The following is a 27,958-nucleotide window of genomic DNA, read 5'->3' as shown; positions in this document are numbered from 1 at the left end:
TGATTGCCAGCCACATACTCAGATGACTCTGCTGGCTGCCATGAATGCAGCATGTGAGGACATCACAGTGGAAGCCTGCAGAGGCTGGATAAGACATTCCAGAAGATGTTTTTCACACTGTATTGCAAGGGATGATATCTGTTGTGTTGTGGATGAGAATCTGTGGCCTGACAGACTGTGATGTCAGGGGGTTTCCGGGTCATCCGTCTCCATACCCGCCGTCCTATACATCTGCCTCTTTCAATCCAACTACCTGCATGTCTTCCCTCACCACATCCATAAACCTCCTCCTTGGTCTTCCTCTTTTCCTCCATCCTGGTGGCTCCATCCTCAGCAATCTCCTTCTGATATACCCCTCTCCACATGTCCAAACCATCTCAATCTCACTTCCCTCACCTTGTCTCCAAAAAGTCCTACAAAAGTCCCACTCTCTAATAAACTTATTTCTAATCCTGTCCATCGTCGTCACTTCCAACGAAAACCTCAACATCTTCAGCTCTGCTACCTCCAGCTCCACCTCCTGTCTTTTACTCAATGCCACTGTCTCTAAACCAGACAACATCTCAGGTCTTACCACAGTCTTAGAAACTTTCCCTTTCACTTTCACAGAGACTCTTCTATCACAATATCCCACAAACAGTAATGTGTAAATTTGTGCTGTTAAAATAGAAATTTTCTTAGAAGAAATTCAGCCTTGTGCATTTTCAGTAATTGTAAACCAAAACATAGTTTACATCAGAAATACTGGAATAAATATAAAAAAATGACTTAACATTTTAAAGATCTTGTTTGTAAACAATGACAAAATGACTTTCTGCTATTCTAAAAGCAATCACATGCTCATTGACACAAATACTTACTTTTAAGAGAAGAACTAAGGATTTTGAGCAAAATACAGGCTTTTGCAGGAAATCCAATGTATTGTGCTGCTTGTACAAATTGTTTTGAGAAATGCATTGAGTTTGCGAATCTTACGGATGATTCGAGAAATGCTCCAAAGCAACAGAGAAAAACAGTGATATTGTTCACATGTAGAGGGTTGAACGTTTCCTAGGAACGTGGAAGACTTTTTCTTGAGGTGGTATAAAGAGTACCATCATCCCATCTCCTGCTATGCATTGGGATAATCTCGCCTGAGTGTTACACACCGGAGTGAAGGTATTTATCCCAGATAAATCAAACGATTCATCATCATCATCAATCTTTGCTCAAGCACACAATACACAACAAAATAAAACAAAAGGTTTGTGTTTTATTTGCACAGTAAAGAAAGATAAAAGGTACAGTCAGATAAATTACTGGCACAGAATATCATTTGTGTTAAATTTGAGTAAATGTACTTCATTACTGTACTTAAGAAATTCTCTGTCTACTGTCTAGTCAATGATATTAAAGATAAAAGCAACTTTTTCTCTCCACTACATTTATGAGTTAATATATGCAGTATTAATCTATTTTACAGTTTTTCTCAGTTGCTTTGGAGAATTTCTTGAAATATTGGATCATTGTAATGGATATTCATATTCTTAGATAGTCACAATACCTCAGGTCTTGACTGGAAAGAGACTACATGTGTGTTGTAGCGCCACTATGTGGTGAGGATGGTGCTATTTGGGATGCATCACGTGATCTGTAAATTTTTATGCTTCACAGGATCTTCTAGTGAACACGACTGATTTGGGAGGACAAATGCAGCCCTAGTGTCTTCTAGTGTCCACATCTGTTTATGGTTTATGTTTATAGTGTCCACATCTGTTTATTTTTACATACTGTAGTTTTTCATCCTTTTTTTTTTATATTTACACACCTTCATTTCTTTTCCCCCCTTTTACTCTATTTTATCTATAGTCTTCTCTCTCTCTTTTACTCATCATTGCTCTCTCTCTCTCTCTCTCTTTCTCTCTCTCTCTCTCTCTCGCTCTCTCTTTCTCTCTCTCTCTCTCTATCTCTCTCTCTCTCGCGCTCTCTTCTCCGTTATTTTCTCCATTTTTCTTTGTTTTATTTCTCCTCTTACTCCTTACAAAGTTATACACAAAGAAAGCAAAACAGTAAAATAGGGTTTAAACTGTAAACTGGGCTTCTCCCATGTTCTTGCAATGCTTTTTAATTTTTTGTTCTTTAAAGTTAAATCAGATAAAGTCTTTCTTATATGTACAGAATCCTCAAATAATATGTTTCCACCTATAATTTGTTTTGTTAATTTATAATTTTTACCCAAATTTTATGCGTTTTTTTTTCTTGTGGCTTCTCTTGTCCACATTGGTCATGTGACCTGCCAATGCATTAACTGATAAAGCCAACCTACATCTATGTCATGATCAGACTGGTAAGTAGTCACATGACCAATGTGAACCCACATTAGGTGAAACAGACCTACAGTATATACGAGGTGGCATCAAAAAGTTTCGAAGCTAATGTTTCTAACTGGTGCCATTCTGACCACGTGTTACCACGTCTGCGATTTCATTATGGACAGCAAGATTGAACAAAGAGCAAACGTGAAATTTTCTTTGAAAAAGGGCAAAAATGCCATAGAGATGTTTGACATGACATACGTTTGACATACATTGATGCTGCAACGAGTCGTCCGAGGTGTTTCGAGTGGCATCAATAGCGGAAGAATATCACTGGAAGACCCTGAGAAATCAGGAAGCCCTTTCGACAAGCTCAACCTCCGAAAATGTTGACAACTTGTGCATGATGATCATCAGAGAACAATCCACATGATCTCACTTCCTCACTTACACTACATGCCAGATTTTGCTACTGCAGACTTCGTCCTTCTCCCGAAGATGAAGTCTCCATTTTGACACCATTAAGTAGATCTGGTGTAAATCGCAGTAGGTGCTTGACACGCTTCGAAAAGAAGAGTTTCAGGACACATTTCAGCAGTGGCAGGAACACTGGGAGTGCAGTATTGCTGTTTTAAAGGTGTACATGTAGATAAATAAAGTACTTTATTGTAAACAGAGCCCGTCTCGAAAAACTTTGATCCCACCACGTACTATAACCCTGCTGAGTGTCTCACATGCTTTCAACAATACTAAACAAGTAGGAGACCTGAATTAAAGAGCACCAGAGGGACATTTTTAACAAGTCTGATTGCTGTTAAGTAAAAATACGACGCCAGGGAAATGCACAGAGAGTCAGTATTACCTTTGATACAAAATCTGACATTTTTGTCAAATAATGACATGAAAATTGGGGGAAAAAAATCATAGAGACTAAAAATAATACAAATTGATTGGGTATTAAATCTTTAATTTTTATTTATTTATTTCTTTTGTTTTTTATTTTGTTATTTATTTACAATTAGCCCTAAAAAAGCACATACCCAATATTTCACCATAGGTTAATTTTAATTTACCCCTGCTTCACTGATGCATATTCTATTGTATTGAACTGTAATGCATATGGTATACTGTATATGATTCACCTGTTTTGTAGAGATTGATACAGTATTAAGCCACATCTGGTACAGCCACACACCTGCTTCATAGCTCAGAGAAACTGCTGCCAGGGTTTCATGCTTAATTTAGTTTTTTCCACCATTCCAGACTTGTGTGTCATGATAAATTACACACAATGCAACAAAGCTGTCTTGCAGATGGCACCGGGACACAGCAGGCACATCAGATACAACCCCTGGAAGGAGTTCATTTCCGTTCTGAACTGCCAGATGCACAGTGGGAAGAATCTGATAGCGAGAAAGAATTGTTTTAATGATTTTAAAAAGGAAAGATTTAGAGCAATAGAGAAACGGAACGTACATTTATGTAATTATTTGATATTTTTGTGTACTTTTATATATTATGCTTAATTTATATATTATATTTTCATATATATATATATTTTCATATATATATATATATATATATATATATATATATATATATATATATATATATATATATATATATTAATTTTAATGGCACTCATTTTATTAAATCATTATTAATGCAGCGTGCACGTTTGACCATTTGTATTACAAAAATAAAATAATAAAAGAGGCGAAATTGAAACCTTCAATGGAACACACGTTTAATCACGACGTCCTTTCTTTACTAAGCTCATAAAAAAAAAAAAACCCTGCCAAAAAAGTATTTTTATATTATGTTTTACTGATGCGCCAAAATCAAATCAGCACCAAAATCCGCCATGACGCACACATCCGGCAATTAAAACCGTCCGTGTGGAAACACAGCAAAAGTTATGTTTGGTGTCCTGTTGATTTACGCAAATTAAAACACTATAATTAAAACATTTAGAAGAATATTTTGTCTTCATGCTCTATATTGAGTTGGGTTTCACTAATAATAAACATACATTTAATTAAAGCATTAATATTTGCCCATGCGCATGTTGAATAGAGTATTAAAAACGGAAAAGTATTGTTGGAGCAGGGATTGTTGGAGACTTATTTTAGGTGAATGGAAAACTAAACCAACATGGCTACCATTCCATATTTCCAAACAGATGACTAGAGTGTTTCCCATCATGGAACGGCCTGCCTAGTCAACGCACCTAAATCCCATCGAACTGCTCTGGGATGAACTGAATCACAAGGTCAGAAAGAAATCTCCAACTAGTGAAGAACATCTTTGGTGAAGTTTCATGGCAAAATATTTCAGCTAAATGTTTGGAGAAATGAACTGTCCAGAGAGTGTGCAAAGATGATATTCATCCTAAGGGATGATTTTTCATTTTAAATAAATTGAAACATTTATATATTTTTTTGGTCAAAGTCCTTCATATCCTCATATGATACAAGACTGCTGCATCGAAACAAAAGGAACATGCAAATATCTCAAAAACTATAAAAGACAAGGGGTTTACGACCTTTTAACAGACCCTGCATTAAGATTGATTTCTCAGTACACTGTATTTTAGAATTATGGATGTTTTAATTTAAATAAGGTGAGAATTAGATTCATCGTTGATGCATGTAATTTGCATCCTACTTGTAATCTCTCAGTGTATTAGGAAGACATAGTTCAAGACTCTTCTCGGTTTTAGCACTGAGGTGGTGGAATAAACTTTCACTTGAACAGAGTCTCTAGCAGCCTTAAAACAAAGTCTAAAGACTTACTTCTTCTAGCAGTACTTTTCCTATAGAAAACAATACCTAATATAACTATTTTTCTCCCAACAGACTTTTAGACTGATATTTTTATTAGTCTCAATCCTAATATTATTGTTATTAGCTCTGGATAAGCCAGTAAAGCAATATGTTGTAGTAGATACATACAGTAGATGCAGATGTGTAAATAGTAATCAAATTTAAATGGCTGCTGTGGGAAAAAAAGGTAATTAGAGTATTGAGAGAAGTTTGAACTTAGAGTTCAGCATTAGTATGGCAAAGTGAATAAATTTTATAAATAACCCTGAAGTGATCTGGATTTTTCAAACTAAATATATAAACCTGACATGGTGATGTAGAAGCTAATGCTCCTCACAGCTCCAGGGCAATCCTGAGCTCAGGTTACTCTGTGCAGAGGCTCCCAGAATCAGTGTGGGCTTCATATCGGTTTTCTGGTTTCCTTCAATCTTCTAAAAAAAACTTGTCTGGATTTGAAGACTGAACATGTATGTATGCGAATGTCTGCAATGAAGCTCTTGGCGAAAAAGAATGATGTATAAACGAATCTAAAATTTTTTTGAACTCTTTTACAGATCCAAACATGAACAATTATCTGCTTTCCCATTGCTTTGACTCTAGAGAATAAGACCGTGGGGTGATCCCACACCATTCCCGTTTACACACTCAGACAATCAGCTGGCATTGGCTGGGGCAGGGAAGTGCCATGATTTTCTGTGTTGTGATTGGATAGAACTTGTTAGCCCCATCCATCTTACCTTTATTCCCCTTTTCAACAGGGCTTCAGTGCAAAGGTCAGAGTGATAGAGAGATAGAGCTGAAATAGAACTTCACTCACACAGTTTACAGATCGGACAGGACAACATGGAGCAACCGCTGGTAAGGCTACACTTTCATTACAACGGTTTCTCACATTCCTTTTCGCTATTCACTGATTTTCACGGCTTCACTCGAAAGTTATCACCCCTCTATTAGTCACTAACAGACTGCTGCAGATGAACAGTGTGATTCAGAAATAAGTGCCCTAGGATTTGTATGTATCTATGATTGTAAAAAAAATCATAATTTCCTACGGTATAGCTGCTGTATTATATCTATATTTCTGTTAATCCAGTAATGATTAATTAAGTAATAAATCAATATATTTAATTAAATAATTAAATGAGTAATTGCATATGCACTTAGTTACACTTGGGTGCTGGTTTTAAATGTGTGATTTCTTTCATTATTGATATGAAATATGAAATGAAATTAATATTATATTGAATTATAAAAGAATACAGCTAACATCAGAATTATGAGAAAAATGTCAGAAAATAAGCCAAAATTTTATTTAAATTTGATAAGTTTTTTTTTTTTTTTTTAATAAAAATTCATTTATATATATATATATATATATATATATATATATATATATATATATATATATATATATATATATATAAAAGGTTCATTTGTTCTGAAATTGTAACCCATTTCTTTACATTTAGAACTAATTTCAGAAAACCAGTGTGTAAGATTTATTCATATATAATTATTGCATTTTCACACCACTTGATTAATTAATTATTTGTTTGTTTGCTTATTATTATGTGTATTTTCTTTATTTTTGTTACATTTTCTTTTATATTCAATTAAATCTTAACACTTTCATTGTACAATGTTAAATGACGACCACCTAAAATCAACATCATCCTGTTTATGTTATAATTCACGGTCATTTTATCGAAGAATGATGTAATCTTGCTTAAAAAAATATTCAGCATAATATAAAAAAAAACCCAGACAAACAATGAAAATGTTCTCAGGCCTGAACAACATGCTTCAAATGAATAAATCCCACAAATTGTATTGATTTTAGATTCTGAACAAAAATATAAAATATATTGAAAAAAAATCTATATATTTTTTATTTTTTACCAATAAAGAGTGCATTATAATGTGTATTATATAATGATATAACTGAGTGTGTACTTGCACCTGTGCATTATAGATTTTTCCCGTGCTGATTGGATTCGTAGCCGTGTTAGTCACCATCTTCTTCATGGTCCTAAAACCAAGGAACTCTGAAAGTAGGAAAAAACTCAGCAAGCACCCAAAAACTCTGCAGGACCCCAGCATTAAATATCCGCTGCCCCTCATAGAGAAGGAGGTGAGTCAGGAATCCAAAAAAAACACTGACTCAAATTACCTAAACTGATCTCACTGCTCTGATTTTACAAAAGCTTGTTATAAATATCTACAGGAAATTACTCTACTATATAATTTTTGATTAGAACTGTAGCATTCAGTAAGCAGGATGAATAAAAAAACAGGAAAAAAAAGCAAAATGTTCAAAGTAGAGACATATTATGATGCAAAGGCAGGAAAAAGAATAAAAAAAATAAAAAGACACCTCGATTTCAAGTCACACACTGATGGTAAAGTAGTGCCTCGATATCCAAGCAACATACAATAGTAAAACATTAGCTAAAGCTAACAACTAATTAGCAACAGCGTTATTCCTGATCTCTCATGGAAGCTAGCATGTTAATAACTCTAGGATACAAGCTAGTTAAATGCTAAATATAAGTAGAATGGTTTCTGTTGCCTCTAATGCCTCATTCTCACTCTTATAATTGATAAACTAAGCTTTGAGATGCTTACAGAGCTTGGAAGTACGCTTTCCAGATGGAACTGCATGGTGTTGATGTATGGAATGGTAGCAATGTTGCTTTAGTTTTTCCTTCACCTGGAAAAAGTCTCTAACATTTCTTTCCCCTAAAATAACCCCAAACCATTAAGCTTTCACCCCCATGTTTCACTGTGTGGGGGTGAGGCCTGCTAACACCTTCTCCACTGTTCCTCTGTCTTACATGAGTTGAATATATATATATATATATATATATATATATATATATATATATATATATATATATATATATATATGCGCACTAATTTCTTCACCAATTATGTGAAACAATTGAACAATTACATTACCAATTCAATATTTGTCAAATGAAACATTCAGTTTTAACTAAAGTGCCCTTAATGGTGACAGGACATTACGCATGACACGAAAAGATTCCGCTTCGGGCTTCCCTCATCTCTTCATGTGCTCGGGCTTCCAGTCGGTATGAACCTTCACCTTGATCTCATGCTTATCTCGCACACGTATCTCACACACCGTATCTCACCTGTCGTCTACATTGATATCAATGCTTCTGTTTTCTCCTGCACTCTGAAAAAGGTCAGCACGTGTACCTGTCTGCTAAAGTCAATGGAAATCTGGTTATCCGAGCTTACACTCCCATCTCCAGTGATGAGGACCAAGGGCACGTTGATCTCATCATAAAGGTGGGAAATAAACCACAAGCCGCCTCGGATGTTAATAATATACTGTATATTTTTGGAATAAAAAAATGGGGTTATCCGTAGGGTTAGCATTTAATTTTAGGAAATTCCATTAAGGGATTAAATATGAAACAAATATAAATATAAAAACGTTTTGAACCTTTTTGATGTGTCTCCTTAATGATGTCTTTCATTACATTACAGTGAGCAGTGAAATAAATAAATAAAAACATATATTTTCTATTTCTCTGAGGTTGCATTTTGCTTCAGAAGAGAAACTTTTTTCTCTTCTGAAGCAACTCTTCTAACCCTAACCCTAACCCTAACCCTAACCCTAACCCTAGATTTATTTTGCTTAAAAGGAACTATATTAGTATCAAAAGAAGCAAATCAGGAAATCAATGTGAATATGCTTTAGGAATTGTAATGCTATGAGTTATACTAACATATAAAAAGTCCAGAAAAATTCAAAGGATATTTATTCTAAAAAAAAAAAAGTTTTTTTTTTTTTTTAAACATTTCTTTCGAATAATAAATTTAATTTTTTTATTTCAAAAAATTGACTTTATTTTATCATTTATTTATCTTCAATTGGAATCTGAATGTCTTTGATATTCATTTCCTGTTTCTTATCTACGCTCTTCAACCTAGGTATATCACAAAAACACACACCCAAACTACCCTGATGGAGGCAAAATGTCTCAGTACCTAAACAACATGAAGATCGGAGACACCATCGACTTCCGAGGGCCAAACGGCCTTCTGGTGTACAACGGCAGCGGTACGAAAGCTCAGAATCTAGATCTAGAATGATGTTAAGAAAAAGTCAATGGATTAAAAAATACCAAACACATAAGTTCTAACCAACAGAGGGCAGCATCAGGCAATGTGTCTGAAATAAGTTGCATTGAGAACATGAGAATATTTTGTGAGAATTTCCATTGATATACATATTCTTTTCTATTTAAGGTTTTTTTGCTATAAGACCTGATAAAAAGTCTGATGCCAAACTGCGGAAGTTTAAACACGTGGGAATGATCGCTGGTGGCACAGGTCAATACACGTGCACATCTCACGAAGCATAAAGGTTATTTTTGATTGTTATTCATGCTGCTGGTCATGTCTATTCAGGCATCACTCCAATGCTGCAGCTTATTCGCAGTATCACAGCAGATCCCACAGACAATACCAGGTGCTCCCTTATTTTTGCCAACCAGGTCAGTCATACTTATGACATCACTCATATCCACATACATTCATACATACTATATGACCAAGCTGTAAGGCTGTAGATTTATATTATATTAATGCACACATTGTACTATACACTATTGGGACAAAAGTTGGACACCTGGTCCAACTTTAAGTATGGTATTTGCTTTTAGTCCCCCATTCACACATTATCCCCCACTCTTCTGGGAAGATGTTCCACTAGATTTTGTGGAGATCATTCAGCCTCAAGGGTTTTAGTAAAGTCAGGTACTGATGGAGGGGAATTTTGGAGGCTCAGGGTGCAGTCAGCGTTTACATTCATCCCAAAGATCTATAGCAGGAGATCTTTCACTCCAACCCATGTAAACTATATATTTATGGTGCTGGCTTTGTGCACAGGGGCAATATCATGCTGGAACAGGTTTGGGTCTATTAGGCATGGAAAAGGAAAAATTGAATGCTGCTGCATCAAAAAAAAAACGCCCTATACAACCGTCTCCAATATTCTGTAGCCAAGGCTAGAAAAGTCAGGTGTCCAAAACTTTTGTCTATTTAGTGTGTGTATATTTTATATGCAATGCTTATATATGTATCTTCACTAAATCTGTGCACAGACTGAGAACGACATTTTGTTAAGGAAGGAACTGGAAGAAGTGGTGAAGAATCACCCTGAGAAAGTGCACGTATGGTACACACTAGACCGACCTCAGCAAGGTAAAAAAGCACAAACAACACAAGCAGATGCTGCAGCAGGCTATGGTTTATCAGGTCCATCTATGATGTTGGTGACCGATTACAAATAATATCCCTTCTGCTCATGTGGATAATGTATCCTTTTACCCTGTCCATTAGAGGAACACCACAGGATCACTATTAACCAGATATAAACTGTATGGACAGATGTTGTGGATGCCTCACCTTAATATCCAAATCTAGGACGTCCTTAGAATGGGAAAAAATCTGGAGGTTCTGAAAGCATAGCTGCGTGTATAGTCAGGAATCAAAACATGAATGGCATGTTTTTTATTTGTTTGTATTGAGGTAAGAAATGCATGACGCAATGACGTATGTTGGTGTTGATGTATGTCTGTTGATGCCTCAGGTTGGAAGTACAGCACAGGATTTGTAGATACGTCAATGATCAAAGCGCATCTTCCTCCTCCAGCCAGCGACGTGCTGATCGTGATGTGCGGACCGCCCCCGATGATCCAGAACGCATGCCTGCCGAGCCTCACCAAACTCGGCTACAATTCGCAAATCACCTTCACATACTGACACTGATTATAAAATAAACCTTCAACACATCGTCATTGTTTTGGACGTATTCATGAGCATCTTATACTGTACATATTGAAATAAATAATACATGAATAAATTGTATTTTGTGCCTGGATTTAAAGGATTCTTTGTAATTAATTGTAAAATGTCATGAATTTTATTAGAACGTCAACAACTCTTTTGGTAGTATAACTAAATTGAATTATTCATGAATTGATTCTAATTTCTATAGTAACAATTGGTACCATGTGTAATGGACGGGACAAATCCAAGACACGCCACATCGAAATAGCTGGGATTTTCTGGATTTTTCTTAAGTTTTTCTGAAATGATTTAATTTTTTACTGCAATTATGAATTTTTTTCTCAACTGCAACAGGTAAGAAAATTACTTTATATACTGTAACTGCTATAACACAAGTATTAACGCAAAAAAAGGCAAGTTGTTGTGGTAAAAGTTTGTGGTCACCTGACTATAAAGTTTGTGGTCCCCATAATCCTCAATCTGTTCCACTCAAGATCTTCCACTCTACGCCATGTTCCACTCAAAGCGTATCTTCACGGAGCTGGCTTTGTGCTCAGAGGCGTTGTCACGTGGGAACGGGTTTGAGTCTCCGAATTCAAGTGAAGGGGAAAATCTACATCCTATACAATGGAACAACTATGTGGTAACACTTTGGGGAAGAACAACATATGGCTGGAAAAGTCGATTGCACATCGTGTATCATGTCATGGTGGAATAATTCTGTATTTAATCCATAAACACCACTCTCATGTATTTAGACTGAGACACAGTGTTTTATTAGGTTACTGCATTTCACACAGAAAAAGAAATACACACCAATTGTATCCCATCTTTTCTATACTTCCTGAGAACACATTTTGTCAGGAACGTGATTGAAAGGACCCAGAATGCAGGATGCAAACGGAGTATAGTTAAACAGTCTTTAATAAATAGAGAAAAGAAAAAGGCATCTGAAATATAATGAGCACAGGCAAAAGGGAAAGGCAAGACAAAACAACTAAACAGTCCCTGGTCTGAAACACAGGCAAACTGAGACAAAACAAAATACACAAACAATCTGGAGTTTAATACCAGAAAACAGGGCAGAGACAAAACAGTTTTAAAGAACAGACCAAACATTAGACACCACCAAAAGACAGTCCAAAGGCTGAACCTTTACCAGGGTACCCAGGCAGAACAGGAATAAGAGACAGGGCAAGTGTTCAGGTAATAACTCAGGTAGAAAGGCGAGAATAATCTCTGGGACATGTGGAGCCGATCAGATGATCTGGCATCCAGTTAATGTCTTTGGTGCCCCTAAAAACACCTGGCAGCGGGGGAAACGAGAACATGGCCGCCGACCTGGAAGTGTGCCCTGCAAATCTGTCTACTGAACAAAGTCTGATGAAGAACTGGTGCTGGTGTGGGTTTGCTACAATTATACATACTGTAAAGCATCATCAGATACAAAACTTTCATGAAAATATCTCAAAATACGTAAAATAAGGACTGTGGATATTTCAGGAAAGTTCATTTTCTCAACCAATGTCCATTAGTTTAGCCAGGTGTAATCAACAAAAGCTGATGTGATAAATGTCATACATTAAGGTGAACTTCACAAGCATGGTGAGAGGATCATAATCCAACAAAACCCCTTGATAAACTCCTGTTCAGTTCTGCACTTCCCAAGAACCTGTCGCAGGTTGTTACTCAGCAGGCCTCGAATATTCAGAGGATCATTTCTATGTCCAAAGAAACGACAAAAAAACAAAGCAAATTCCAATTCCAGCGCAGATCTCCACCAGCCTCTCAGCTCTGGTCCCTTCTAATGACTCCACATCCATGTTATAATGTTCATCACAGATCCAGCTGGTGTTGGATCTGTGATGATCGCAAATGTTGAGCTATTTTATGAGTTGCTCAGTAGCTCCTGGTTCCACAATGTCACCTGAGACTGTAGAAAAGGACATGACTTATAATCACAGACTCCAGTGCTCATGTTCATTCTCGCTATCTGTTGTTTTGTATTGTTTTAAGATTTATAATCACACTCTTGATGTCACCCAAATGAGGATGGGTTCCCCTTTTGAGTCTGGTTCCTCTCCAGGTTTCTTCCTCATATCATCTAAAAGAAGTTTTTCCTTGCCACAGTCACCCCAGGCTGCTCATCAAGGATAAACACACAATCACTTTAATGTTTTGGTCTTACATTCTTTAAAGCAGCTTTGAGACAATGTCCATTGTGAAAAGCTCTATAGAAATAAACTTGAACTTGAACTTGGTTTGGTTTGGTCCTTGGTTTGGGTTGTCTCGGTCGATCCTGCGTCAGAGCGTTGTTTCTCTAATGCACTATGAAATTTGATGTAATTGTGTGTCAGGACCTTTTCAAATACGCTTTAAAAAATTATGTACATAATTTTTAAATGCTGTCAATAAGCCAAGTTATGCTTGTTTGGTGTTTGCTATCAGTGGTGTAAAGTATTTGAGTGAATGTACTTCATTACTGTACTTAAGAATTTTCTTTTGCTACGTTCTCATTTTACTGAGTATCAAACACAAGCAATTTTTAAGTAGTTTTTAATCCACTATATTTTAATTGACCAATTTATATGCTGTGGCTAATTCCAGCAGAAGGGGCGATATCGCCTTTGCCATTTTTGTGACTTAAAAGTTTGACATTTTTTTCCAACCCCAGCTACATCCATTGAAAAAAAAATCCAAAATCTTGGCTCATTGACAGCATGTTAACTCATAGTCCCAGTCACTTTAGCTAGAACACACACACACACACACACACACACACACACACACACACACACACACTGCAAGTTGTTTTGCATGTGTACTGGATATTGAGAAACAATCTAGTACTCACCAGTATTAGTCTTTCTTTAGTGTTTGAGGAAAAAGCAACTCTGTCCAATTCTGTCTTCTTTTCTCTGTAGTCCTATCAAAAGACTAGTTTCAGGCAAAATAATAAAAAAACCTCAAAGAAGCAAAGTTGTCCAATGAGTTTACTTTGGGCTGATCCTTTTAACATCCACATTAGGATTAATAATAAAAAACAAGGAATAAAAATAAAGGATTTTGTAACAAACAGGACAAACAACGGACTTTGCCCAACTTTACAAACCACTGTAAATTTTGGGGGTGCTTTTCAACATAAAAAAATGAATAGCGGATAGTTTGGGCAGAAGTTATAGATTTTTTTTTGCACATTTATCAGTTTATGAAACACGAAGTCTGTGTTGAACCAAATTTTCAGCAAGAGCTGTTGGATATTCAGCCGATATTATATACAGAAATGATTTCATAAATCTGTCAAAACCAAAACCAGTATCAGAGCGGCTACTGGGAAACTAGTCAACATCTTCTAAACAATCAAACTGATGAATTCAACAGTTACACAAAGCCAAACAATAAGCCAAAAGTGTCAGGATTTCAAGAGTTCCTCTGAGGCTTCTACCCCCCCCCCTCCCGCCCCCCTCCTGTTCTCTTACCTGCTGTTCTCCCTTTTATCCAGTAGATGTCGTCACTAGACGATATTTAGCTGCGTATCTAAATCTGAGTCTAATCACTAGTATGTGTTTCCCCTTGTTCAGTTTCTTTGCTTTATTGTTGAAGTTATGTTTACATTTATGGTATTTTGGCACTTGAGATGCCCTTATAAAGAGAGACTTTCAACAGTTTAGCAGTTTAGGGGTTAAGGGCCTTGCTCAAGGGCCCAGCAGTGGCAGCTTGGTGGTGCTTAGATTTGAACTTGTGATCAACCAGTGCATAGTCCAATGCCTTAACCATTGATGAACAAATAACAAAACAAGTGCTAATTTACTGTGGATTCCAGGGTTAGAGTAGCTGTATAATTTATATACAAATCTAAAAAAAGGATTCAGGGAACACTGGGATATTTTCTGTTTGAGTGCATGAAGCTGATTTTTAATGGTATAATTTGTTTGATGGAACAGTTTTTTTTAGTAAAGATTACTTTTAGCTACATGTATGTGCTAAAAGTGCAGTTCATAAAATGTTACAGAAAAGTATTGGATGTATTTTCGGAGTGTACTGAAGTATAGAAAACTAAATGAGGGATTTTTTTATCACATGGGATGCATCTAATCCAAAAATACATCATGCTTATGAAAATATACATATAAATATGCCTCAAAACTGTAGAACTTTGTGCTTAGCGTTGATTCTGAGGTGTACATTGTGCGATATATTATCATTGATCGTACAATTGATTACAAACGATTGTAAGGATGGCAATGTGACTGAAGCTCAGCACAGTGAGTGTGTGTTGAGTGTTAAGAAAGCTGCAATTAGCATACAGAGTGTTCAAGTGATACCGGATACAAAGTCTGTTCTCATAAGTGCTGTTTCTGGAAGTTTCCGCCCAGAGCGTGGATATGTTAGGCTGAGAAACGCGGTGAAGGCCGGGTCAGGGATCAGGGAGGTTGTGGGTTATCAGTGCTGAGGCTGGGGATCTGATGTAGGTCGGGGAGGTAGCGGTGTTAGCCGAGCAGCGAGCGGTCACACCATGGCCGTGTGGCTGCGTCTCATTCCTCTCAGAAGGACGTCCCGGCTGAGTAAGTGCTGGAAGCAAGAGGTAAAGTAACGGCTGGGGTTAGAGCACAAATACCCTTCCTTAAACAAGCCACACTTAGATCTTTAGTGTCTGTAATTCCTATTACTATATTATAGCTACACAACACTGAAGATGTGTAGGCTAATGCTTAGTAGACATTCAAATTCTGTCCAGATTGCATGTATGGAGGGCAGTGGTGCAGGGAAGGGATTGTAAGGGATTGTTTTTTTACATATTTGCATCAGTAAAACCCGGATTTCTTTATACATATTTTTTTGAGACCAATATTTAGCATGTAGATTGTTTTCTCTTCGCTAAAACCGTTTCTCGAGCGCGTTCTTTCTCTCAGCACCGCCGCCGCTACGTGATTACGACGTATCGCGACACTACTGAGAGCGAGGCGTGTCCTGAGAGTCACATAGAATACAGATTAACATGGCAGAGGTAGAGCTGTAACCTTCTGCAGACAGAACAGGGAAAAAACATCTGGTTTTATTTTATCTTGCTTCTTTTTGCACTACAAAGGCCTGTTTGTAAAAGGGCCAATCGAAAGGGCCAATAGAAAAACTTGGCGTTACACATTCAAAACACAAAGCCTTGAAATGAAAGACTCTTCTGTTGACAAGGTTTTGATGAGTGTGTGTATGAAGTGAAGGTTCTCTCACTGTGGGTGTAGAAAAAACCTCCTCCTTATAAAGGTGTGATGTGCAGTTAAATGGAGCACTGAACTGCATCCATTATTCACTCAGTTCTCATTAATCATCCTCTTCATAGTAAAGTTTGTTTAGAAGCTGGAACTTTTCTACGTTTACTGAAATAAAAATGTAAAAGGAGTCATTTTTAACAAGGAAGTTAGAACTTCTACTCAAGTACAAGAATGGTGTACTTCATCCACCATTGGTGGAGACCTGGGAAAATCATTACCACTATATTGTTCTTTAAACTTCAGATTTTCCTGACCTGAAATATGTTTCTACTAAGTTTTAGGTGTCCGTGAGCTCATGTATGTGGAAAATTGTGGAATTATGAAACTCTTTTTAATTTACCTTTAACTTTTAAAAAAAACATAACCTGAGGTAAAAGACAACTACGGTGTTTAAACACGAGTCTCATCGCCTTCTATTCACTCGACCGATTGATATTTGGTCCTAATTTCTCATTATGTCTTTCCACCATGTATGTGTTGATGAAGATGATGTGATCTGCAGTGACTCTTCCAGTAACTGATTACAAAGTAAATTGATCACTTTTACATCCATTCATTATGTTGATTTACAGTGTGGAGATGGTTTCTTTTAAACATTCTTTCATTGCAACATGAAGCTTCTTCCGAATCCTTATTTGTCACATACACTGATCAGACATAACTTTATGACCACCTGCCTAATATTGTATCAGTCCCTCTTTTGCTGACTAAACAGTCAATCAATCAATCAAACTTCTTCAGCAGGTTGAGCTACAGGATCTCGTCTGTTGGATCGGACCACACAGACCAGCCTTCGCTCCCCACATGCATCAATGAGCCTGAGCCGCCCACGACCCTGTCGCCGGTTCACCACTGTTCCTTCCTTGAAGCACTTTTGATAGCTACTGACCACTGCAGACCAGAACTTTGAGGACAAAATGTTTACTTGCTGCCTAATAAATATATCCACCCACTAACAGGTGCCATGATGAAGAGCTCATCAGTGTAATTCACTTCACGCAGGTTCAGCTACTGATCTGTACCCCTGCAAGAGGAGCATTAAGGGTCTAGCTTGGTGTTGCTTGGGCTTAAACCCCTCACCTTCTGATCACTAAACCAGAGACTTTACTATTGAGCAACCACTGCATGAGAGTTGACTCAAACACTTCCAGACATTTTGGTAAAATGTATTAAGCTTTTTTGTTTCCCCCAAAGTGTTTTGCTGGAAGAAATGCATTTTGGGCTGTGATTTAACTGGCAAAAAAAAAAAACAACAACCCTAAAAACAATCAGATATTAATCAGACTTTTATTTGGCCTTCAAACTGAGGAAAAAATCCTAACCGTGTTTAAAGCTTTGATAAATCAATTAAAGACAAAGGATTAGAACTTTTACGTAGTCATTTTGGATCACGCTGTATTTTATCATCAGAACAGCATGATTACATCAATGGCTTTATATCAGCTCTTGTGATTAAAATTTTTAGAGCACATTTTCTCTTCTAGCCTCCATGTTTCGAGAAGATCAACTGAGCAAACATGCAAAATTCCAAACACAAACCAGGACTCTATTATGGTGTTAATGATCCAGAGGCATAATTACTGCAGAGAACAGACGGATGAGAGAACACTCACTGTGAGGTGGTTAATGCTTTCCGATAACGCTTCAATCTGCATCGCTGCTCCTTTCGTTATCTGCATCTGAAACGTTGAGCCGTTCATCAAAACAACAACCAAGAAAACATTTAAAACCCACTTGAATTATGCAATTAATGAACATTTAAGCACAACCAATGGATGAAAGATAACTGAGGCTAAAAGGGACCATAAAAATTTGCACTTAACTTCTGTGTCTGAAAAATATATAGTATATTTACTGTATATATTCTCTTTAATTTTACATTACTACCAATTAATTACAGCTGCTGAGTCGCAGTGAGTGCAAACTAAGTTCAAGAGTCTGTGCTCCAGTGACACTGACCAGCCATATTTTTTGCTAAGTTTTGCTAAAAGTAATTTGTCTACATGAGAGGTGCCAAAACTTCTTCCTATAAAAAGGTCGCCTCGGCTATTACGCTATTACGCTGGATGCCCTTCCTAATGCAACCCTCCCCATTTATCCAGGCTTGGGACCGGCACTAAGAGTGCACTGGCTTGTGCAACCCTAATGGCTGGGGTTGGTTCCCTGACCGGGGATCGAACCCGGGCCGCAGCAGTAAGAGCGCCGCAGCCGAACCACTAGACCACCAGGAAACCCCAAAACTTCTTCCTATGAATTGCCAAAAATCAAACTTGATTGAGGGTCCAAAGTGCCTGGAAGTAAATGTTTTTGCTGCCGTTCTCTAATTACGTTAAATAAAAAAAAGTCTAAATCACTTACATTGTCTACATTTAATTTTAATTGACATTTTTTCGCAGCTTAGAAAATGAAGCTTTGCATCATATACAGCAGTGGTCCCCAACCTTTTTTGGACCACGGACCGGTTTCCACTGTGTTGATTTTTGTTCATTTTACTAGTTTGGGGTTTGAATTTAGCGGTAATGTATTATATGTTAGTGGCCGGAGCCCCTTTAAGAAGGTAGCGGATGGAGGTAAGACATGTGACCGAGGCATCATGACATGCATCAAGAGTGAGTCATAGACAGATGTGGCGGAGAAAATCCGGTCACTTTCCAACATAAAACATCGTTCAGAATCAGATTATAAATAAAACAGAAATAATGATATCTCCACAAAATCAAGTTGGATTGGGAGGTTCAAAAAGCACATATATGGTCAGGGGTCCAACAAACTTTTGTTGGCCAGAAAATGCAATGCATAGATTCCATTATTTGTTTTATTTGGAAGAAAGAGTATTTTATTGCAGGGTTGCCAGGTCTACTATTAAAAGGTGGTTAGTTAGGGGGTCAAACATGCAGGTCAGTGGGTCTCTAATGCACTTCATGAAGTCAGTAGTTGAATATAAAAAATAAATATATAAATACAAACAAACGGATAAACACATAGTGTCAACCCCCAAACACTATAAATTCAATTGGCCATTATTATATTTTTATTATATATAAATATATATATCAAAGAAAACACAGTATTACAGTGATGGATGAGTTTTATTAATCATTGGATTTCATAGATTTTCATACTTTTTTGTGTATTTATAAATATATACAAAGTGCTTTGTAATATAACGCACCATTTCCACTGTTTATAAAAATATCACCTTGAATTTTTTACGTACGAAAACGCACTCAAAGGCTATAAAAAGGATCGTCGGAAAAAACGAATTCCTTTAGAAATTCCTTACTTTAAAAAATTAAATACATGTACAAATATTGCACAAGGGTGTAAATCCTGTCTCCCCCTAAAAAAAACAAACAAAAAAAAAAAAACCAGCACGAAATAATAAAAATCTGGTATAAAAATGGAAGATGATGACGTGCGTCATGGAAAAAAAATCATACAATTAACAAAGTTCACAGTCAGTCTGAAGGCATCACTTGGTAACGTCATGGTGATCAGAGAGGGATGGTGAGGGATGATGGAGGGATTAGATAATGGCGCTGAAAGCGAGAGGGGTGTGCGGTTGGGTAGGGTTTGGCACAGGTAATCAGGGGAACCCTGAGTGGATGGAGGGGAGGTGGATGGTGAACTCAGGGGAGATGGGGTGGTTAGTTTAGCTTGAGCCCAGCACAGGCCCCACCTGTTCCCTCCTCTCAGTGTCCTGTACACTGGAGACGGGTCGCTGGGAATCGCTGAGCAGCGTCAGAGCCTTCGGGCACTCCAGAGGGCAGATGTAATCACTGGGGTCATCAGGGCGCTTCTTTCGGAGCTGGCTGAAGTTGGAGAAACCGATTTTCTTGGGCTGGAGGGAATGGAGGTGAGAGCAGCAGTGGTTATTAAGCTGACAAAACACACAGGTGTTCATGCAACCAAAAACATTTTTAATAAATATTTGTGTAAATTAATTAGAATGAATATAAATAGATGATATTTGTACTGCTGAGTCGTCCACATAGCAACAAGTTGAAAAGAAAAAGGAAGGCATGGAATGAAAAGCAAAGGAAAGGGTAGGTAAGGAAAAGAAAGAAAAGAAATGGAAAGGAAAGGATATAAAAGGAAAATAAAGAGGAAGGAAAGAGAAGAAAAATAATGGAAAGGAATATAAAGGGTATTAAAGGGTAGGAAAGAAAAGTTAATTAAATAATAGTGTAGGAAACTGAATGGTTGGAAACGAGGTGGTAAGAAAGGAAAGGAATGCAAAGCAAGTCTGTGTTTATATTTAAGTGAGAGGAGCGAGGAGAGAGGAAAGGAAATGGTAGGAGAGGAAAAGAAGGAAAGGGGGATACCGTAGGATAGGAATGGAATAGGAAAAGAAAGGAAAGGACAGGATAGTAGAGAATGGGATAAACTGTATAGGAATGGGATAGAAATGGGATAGGAAGGAGATAGGATTTGGATAGGAATGGTATAGGAATAGGATAGGAATGAGATACGAATAGGATAGGAATGGGATAGGAATGGGATTGGAATGGAATAGGAATGGGATAGGAATGGGATAGGAATGGGATAGGAATGAGATACGAATAGGATAGGAATGGGATAGGAATGGGATAGGAATGGGATTGGAATGGAATAGGAATGGGATAGGAATGGGATAGGATGTTCATTGCAAATTACTGGTAGTTAAAATGGTCACTAACCCTAACCCTGCTCTGGAAGAGTAGATGAAAGAAAGGTAAGAGAGAAAAAATTAAAAGGAAAGAGGAAAGGAAGAGAAAAAAGAATAGGAAAGGAAGATGACAGAGAAAAGGAAGACAAGAAAGAGAAGGAAGAGGAAAAAAGAGAAGAAAGGAAGAGGGAAGGTATTCTATGTGTATGTGTGAGTAAGAAAAGCAAAGGAAAGGAAAGAATGTTCACGGCAGATTACAGGTTACCCTGCTACTGAAGATCTACCTAAATTCAGCTCGAGCCCTGCACACCCAATTCACCCTGAAGTGTACAAATGATCTCCAGATGATGTTTTTGATCAGGGCACGAAGTAAACTAGAGTAAACTCAAGCCAGATACGGTACCCGGATTTTAGCTGTAGTGGAGAGCGGTGTGTAGTTCTGAGACTCCATGTATTCCTGTTTCTCCAGCTGAGCCTGACCTCCCACTAGAGAGTTGAAGTTGGTGTTGAGGTGTCTCCTCAGCAGGGTCTTCTGCGGTGGGATGTTCAGCAGCATCGCCAATGTGTCCGAGTTAAAGCGTGGCTCCAGGATCTGGATGTTCAGAAAAAAAAATCAGGCTGTGACAGATTAGCATTCCGTCAGGAGGCGGCACAAAGCCATAACTTCTGGTTACTGGATTAAAGCCATAGCATGTATGTGTGTGTGTGTATAAATGTTACTCACAATGAGACCCCCGTGTACACCGCTGCCCCTCAGGTTGGGAGCGTATTCAGCAAGATCTACTGAGCGAAGCCACTCCATCACACGGTGATTGGACCACTGAATCACCTCGGAGGGTGACGTCAGCATCTGTAGAAGTGGGAAAGTGGACACTTCAATACAGTTGGTTAAATTCCATTATGGCGTTTTACAGATTTTCTCAGTGGCTTCTTCTTCTTTTCTTTCTTTCTCTCGTCTTCCTTTCATATTTCCTCTTCCTTTCCTCTCCCTTCCTTCTCCCTATTTTCTTTTTGCTTTCGTATATCTTTTCTCTTTCTTTCCTCTCTCATCATCTTTCCTTTCCTCTTCTCTCTTCTTTTCTCTCTTCTTCCTTTTATCTTTCCTTATCCTTTCCCTTCTTTTATTTTATTTTGCTCTCCTCTCCCATCTTCTTTTTCTCTCCTCTTTGCTCTTCTTTTCCTCACTTGTCTTCCTTTCCTCTCCATTTCCCCTTACTTTCCTTTCCTCTTTCATCTTCCTTTTCTTTTCCCTTCATTCCTCTCTCTTCTTCCTTTTTACCCTCGTCCTCTTATTCTCTTTCTTTCTCTACTATGTTCTCTTTCACATATCCCTTCACTTCCCTTCCCTCCCCTTCCCTTCATCTTCTACCCTTTCACATATAAACAGAGGCAAATAAAAAAAACCCTGTTTTTCCTCACCTCATCCCCCGGCCTCCTCTTTAAGCAGAAAGGGTTGAACTTGTTCACATACAGCACATGGATGGCACTTTTAATGCTCAGGTGATGCAACTGGCTGCTCACTTTAAGGATCAGTAGGTCGTTCTGAAGAAAGTCAAACCGCATCAATATGACGCTGTTTGCAAAAACAAATAAATCTCATGAATAGTGCGAGTAAAAATTGAGGTGTTTACCACAGTGAGGTACTGCAGCATTCTCCCGTCCACACGACCTTCATGGAACTGGTCTTTATACTGCGGTAAACCGATATCATCCAGCCATCCTGCGGGATACAACAACAAAATCAAGGCAAATTTACTGTGGGGTTCAGGAATCTGAGTCGTCCAGCAACAACATTTTTAATTCACCAGAATTTCATTTGAATTTAATTCTGTGATTAGTATTATTACATCTATCCACGTGTTGCTGTGTGAAAATATCGAAATGTTCGGATGCTGCAGACACATTGCATTCATTTGAAATAAAAACAATAGAAAAAGTACCGTATTTTCCGGACTATAAGCCGCAATTATTTTCCCATGCTTTGAAACCCCGCGGCTTAAACAATGAAGCGGCTAATTTATGGGTTTTTCCCGGTTTCACAAGCTTTAAGCTAATTTTAAAATTTTTGGGTTCAGGTGAACCAATGAAACTCTTTATATTAAATCAGATGCGCTCCCACTGAATCAGGCTGCACCACATCATAAATATGGATGATGTTCCTCTGACGTTTGACCTGCCGCTCACTCGGACTGTCTACAGGAAATGTGAATCATTCGTCACGCTGAAAACAACCGGGCATGAAAACACACTTCACCTGTGTTCTGAGCTGCACGGCATCTGGAGAAAAGATTCACCGGTGGTGATTTTTAAACGCACGACGATGCCAAAAGATAAACTCCCGAGAGAAATTGTGAGAAAGGAAGGAGGAAGACAGTGAACAATGACTTTCTTGGTAGGTTACTGTTTAGATACAAGCCGTGTAACAGACACTGTCTTTTATTAAAGCCTGTGTAAAGTTCATTAGTTTCAGTGTAGACACCTGCTTATAGACAGGTGCGGCTTATTTATGTTCAAAATAAAAATCTTTGTCAAATTCAGTGGGTGCATCTTATATTTGTGTGCATTTAATAGTCCGGAAATTACAGTAATATTTTGAGAGAAATTGTTAATCTGGATCATGTTATTCAGTGGAATCACACTACTTACGAGCTATGAATTTTGACAAATTATCCAGAATTGTTCACAAGATAACATGAATTCACTCACGTGTAACCCAGATGTGGTCGAGCTCTGCTGATTTCTCGCTCTGCCGTGTGGTAAACGAGTGCAGGGCGAGCTGAAGCTTCTTTCTGTGCAGCGGGTGTTTTATCCCCAGCTCCTAAAACCAGAGTTATGAATCACTTCACTAGTTACAAATTACTGTAATTATTAATCATCATAATCCTCTACATATAACTATTGACATTTATATAGAACTCGATATTGCCAAAGAAATAAAACACAAAATAATGAATAATGGATGTTACAGTAGAAATGATGCAGAGGAGGGACATGGGGTATATAGATAGGAGAATGCTGAGGATGGAGCCACCAGGAACAAGGAAAAGAAGAAGATCAAGGAGTAGGTTTATGGATGTGGTGAGGGAAGACATGCAGGCAGTTGGGGGTTGATGGAGGCAGATGTAGAGGACATGGGGGTATGGAGACAGACGATCCAAGAAGAAGATTATATTACCACTGCATAACTCTGTTATAAATATTTATTTTATAACTAGAGTGTGACTTTTTTTTTGGAAAAAATGTAAAACAGAACTTGGCTCTGCTCTTAGTGAATAGTCTTCGGTGAGACAAGCGTTTCGAAACGTCACATGCCTGGTATTGCGTCATCTTGAGAGGGGGTGGGACCAGTGATGTCACATGATGTCACCACTTTACCCAGCATTCATCAACCCTCCCCGCTGAGCGTAGACATGTCACACGCCTGTGTGGCCGAAGTTTCTTGATTTCACGCATGTCATAGGTTCACGTCCACTTATTATAATACTAATAACAAAATTTTGTGTAATAAATAGTGACAAAAGAACATAATTAACATTTAATTAAATAATCCAGCTCTATTTGTTACTGTAATTCATTTTTTTTAAATTGTGATTTGAAAACTATAACTGTGTTTGACACAGCAGTTGGGGCAAATTAGCCCTCAAATGGCACCACTTGCAGGTAAATATAAAACTGAGCTAAAATGATGTGTGAAACTGCAGGAAAGACTGATGATGGTAAGGTTACGTGAGGAAAAGTGGATTACAGACAATGCATACTTGAACAAAAGGGAATGTGATTGTGTGTGTGTCAGTGCGGGACTATTTTTACGCCTACTACTGTTCCTGGTGATGTTATGACATAATCCTACACATTGACAAACATTCTTAACCAATCCTGCCCACCCTCATTTTAACCAAACCTGCTCACCCTCATTTTAACCAATCCTGCCCACTCTCTTTTTTAACCAATCTTGCCCATCAATCTTTTTGACCAATAATGAACATGTCTCCTTTTGACCAATAGTGCCCATGTCTCCCTTTTGACCAATCCTGCCCACACCTCATTTGACCAATCCTGCTTATGCCTCCTTTTGACCAATCCTGCCCATGTCTCCCTTAGACCAATTGTGCCCATCTTCCTTTTGACCAATCCTGCCCACACCACCTTTGACCAATCCTGCTTATGCCTCCTTTTGACCAATCCTGCCCATGTCTCCCTTAGACCAATTGTGCCCATCTTCCTTTTGACCAATCCTGCCCATGCCTCTTTTTGACCAATCCTGCCCACGACCCTTTGACCAATCCTGCCCATGTCTTCCTTAGACCAATTGTGCCCATCTTCCTTTTAACCAATCCTGCCCATGCCTCTTTTTGACCAATCCTGCCCACAACCCTTTGACCAATCCTGCCCATGTCTTCCTTAGACCAATTGTGCCCATCTTCCTTTTGACCAATCCTGCCCACGACTCTTTGACCAATCCTGCCCAAGTATCCCTTAGACGAATCGTGCCCAAGTATCCCTTAGACGAATCATGCCCATCTTCTTTTTGACCAATCTTGCCCATGCCTCTTTTTGACCAATCCTGCCGATGCCTTTTTTTGACTAATCCTGCCCATCCCTCTTTTTGACCAATCCTGTCCATGCCTTTTTTTGACCAACCCTGCCCCTACCAACAGAGACTCTCGAACAATACAGTCTGGTCCTAAAGAATTTCATGGGCAATACATTTCTACATCTACATACAAATACCCTTGAACAATACAATATAGTGTCTGAACTATTTTACCCATTTCTATAGATTCTCTTGAGCAATACCTTCCAATCCTACAAACTCTCTTAGGCAGTAACAGCCAGTTTTACAGACTCTTCTAAACAGAATAATGTCCAGTCCTAGTGACACTTTTGGATAGTACCATCTAGTCCTACAGATCCGAGCGGAACCACAGCTTCCGCTCGGATCTCAGCATGCTTGTCAGACATATCTTTATGGATGAGGGCTCACCAACTTAAACTCAACCCCAGCAAAACAGAACTGCTGGTCATCCCAAGTGATTCATCTCCAGGTCAAGATCTACAAATAACACTTCATGACTCTCTGCTCTCCCCTTCAGCCACTGCTCGTAACCTTGGGGTAACTATGGACAATGAACTGTCTTTTTTCCCACATATCGCTAATGTTGCTCGTTCTTGTCGATTTCTTCTCTATAACATCCGAAGGATTCGACCATTTCTGTCCATACAGGCTGCCCAGTTGCTTGTTCAGTCTCTTGTCATTTCAAGACTGGACTACTGCAACTCTCTGCTGGCAGGTCTTCCCCTGAACGCTATTCGTCCACTGCAAATGATCCAAAACGCAGCTGCACGACTTGTGTTCAATCAGCCCAAGTTTTCCCACACCACCCCACTGCTGCGCTCCTTCACTGGCTTCCAGTAGCTGCACGTATCAGATTCAAAACACTGATGCTTGCCTACAAGGCCAAAATGGACCAGCACCATCTTACCTCAGTGACCTCATCACATCTCGCACTGCACCACGCTGTCTGAGATCCTCCAGCACTGCTCAACTGGTACCACCTTCTCTCAGAATGAGAGGTAAGTACAATTCAAGGCTCTTCTCTGTTCTGGCACCAAAGTGGTGGAATGAACTTCCCCTAGATGTCCGTACAGCAGAGTCCCTGATTATCTTTAAGCGACGACTGAAGACCTACCTCTTCCTGAAATACCTAAATTAGCACTTTCCAAGTTTGTAGAATTCGAGTTATATTTATATTGAGTTTGTATTCTTGCATACCAGTGTAGATTTATTCACTACTAGAGATTTAAAGCACGTTTGTACGTCGCTCTGGATAAGGGCGTCTGCTAAATGCCGCAAATGTAATGTAAATGTAATCCTCTTGCACAATTCCATTCAATCCTATAGACTCCCTTGGGCTATACCACCCAGTCCTACAGACCCTCCTGGGCAATTCCATTCAGTCCTACAGACTCTCTTGGGTAATTCCAGTTTTACAGATGCTCCTGGGCAGTACCATTCAATGTTACAAATAGACTTTGACTCATCCTGGAAATTTCTGCAAAAACATGACCGATTTTGTCTATTCTTCCACCAAGTCCACCCATTCTTGCAAACACTCTTGAACAATCCTGCATAGTGAAGACACACTTGCTCTTGATCAATCTAGTCTACTAATCCAGACACTCAAGACCAATCCTGGCCACAGTTTAAAGACACTTTTGGCCACTCCTGTCCACACTCTTGCCCAATCCCACCATCCCCTCTAGACACTCATTAACGATTCTTTTTTTTTTTTTTTTTTTTTTTTTTGCCAGAAATCTATATTGCCTCTGAGAAAGTCTTGAGCATTTCCTTCTGTGTGTGCATCCATGTGTTTCTTTTTCTGAACTTGCCTTTTCGAAGTCATGCAAGGAGGCCGAGAGGAGAGTCTGTCCACTGCTAACCCACTGGCTGGCCATGGGGACATAGTGTCCCAGCCCATATTCCTCCAGCCACATACACACCTGGTCACATGACCACTTTGAAAAGGGAGTGTTGTTCAAGTCTCTAAAAAAAAAAAACAACAAATTGTTCCAATAAGTAATCAGGTAGTTGGTTTGAAAGATGCAGATGACCTACCACATAAATCACTTTTTGAGTTACACTGGACTACTGTGACCTGTATACCTGTATAAGCACTTTTGTACGTCGCTCTGGATAAGGGCGTCTGCTAAATGCCGCAAATCTAAATGTAAATGTACCTACATACTGACCAATGTGGATGATATACCTGATAAAACTGAATAATGATCAACAATTGCACTTTCAATGTCTGTAATTATTTGTTTAAGTATCAAAGTTAAAGTATCTGCCGTTAGCGTGGTAAAACGAACCTTCCCGAATCTCTGTTGCCCATGCCAGCCAGCCGAGGGCCTGCTGTGGAACGGACTCCTCCCCTCTTGAAATCGTTGCTGTCCACACCGTCTGCAGGCATTCCACCTGACTGGGTCCTTCTTATCCTGACACAACACACACAACAGACGTGCCCATATATTATCCTTTATCTACATTATCCTTGTACAGTAATTACAGGAAACTGTATATGACACCACAACACT

General features: G+C 38.5%; 2 protein-coding genes across 18 annotated transcripts in view; one reads left to right on the top strand and one right to left on the bottom strand.

Moving 5' to 3' along the window:
- The first annotated feature begins 5,901 nt into the window (after positions 1-5,901).
- On the top strand, positions 5,902-11,036 carry LOC124386132 (NADH-cytochrome b5 reductase 2). Its single transcript, XM_046849781.1, has 9 exons — positions 5,902-5,977; positions 7,092-7,250; positions 8,139-8,211; positions 8,328-8,434; positions 9,083-9,212; positions 9,401-9,484; positions 9,563-9,648; positions 10,258-10,357; positions 10,746-11,036. Exons 1-9 carry the CDS (start codon positions 5,963-5,965, stop codon positions 10,916-10,918), a joined length of 927 nt encoding a protein of 308 aa, XP_046705737.1. The 5' UTR covers positions 5,902-5,962; the 3' UTR covers positions 10,919-11,036.
- An 815-nt stretch (positions 11,037-11,851) lies between these two features.
- Positions 11,852-27,958, bottom strand: part of ppfibp2b (PPFIA binding protein 2b) — an 85,913-nt gene continuing 69,806 nt past the window's right edge. For 14 of the 17 annotated variants that reach the window (XM_046849939.1, XM_046849943.1, XM_046849945.1 and 11 more), the window contains 11 exons: positions 27,734-27,859; positions 27,254-27,407; positions 23,570-23,681; positions 22,495-22,583; positions 22,283-22,405; positions 21,588-21,713; positions 21,267-21,455; positions 19,895-20,056; positions 17,829-17,894; positions 13,800-13,871; positions 11,852-13,273 (listed from right to left, as the gene is read on the bottom strand). In XM_046849939.1, the coding sequence (XP_046705895.1) occupies positions 13,250-13,273; positions 13,800-13,871; positions 17,829-17,894; positions 19,895-20,056; positions 21,267-21,455; positions 21,588-21,713; positions 22,283-22,405; positions 22,495-22,583; positions 23,570-23,681; positions 27,254-27,407; positions 27,734-27,859 (1,243 nt within the window). In that variant the 3' untranslated portion in view covers positions 11,852-13,249. Of the gene's footprint in view, positions 13,274-13,799; positions 13,883-14,545; positions 15,518-17,828; positions 17,895-19,894; positions 20,057-21,266; positions 21,456-21,587; positions 21,714-22,282; positions 22,406-22,494; positions 22,584-23,569; positions 23,682-27,253; positions 27,408-27,733; positions 27,860-27,958 lie in introns of those variants that run through there. The other 3 variants (XM_046849944.1, XM_046849948.1, XM_046849941.1) reach the window with 2 other exon arrangements.

This window comes from Silurus meridionalis, chromosome 5 (genome assembly GCF_014805685.1).
Source record: "Silurus meridionalis isolate SWU-2019-XX chromosome 5, ASM1480568v1, whole genome shotgun sequence".
NCBI lineage: Eukaryota > Metazoa > Chordata > Actinopteri > Siluriformes > Siluridae > Silurus > Silurus meridionalis.
This window is presented reverse-complemented; position numbering and strand designations above follow the sequence as displayed.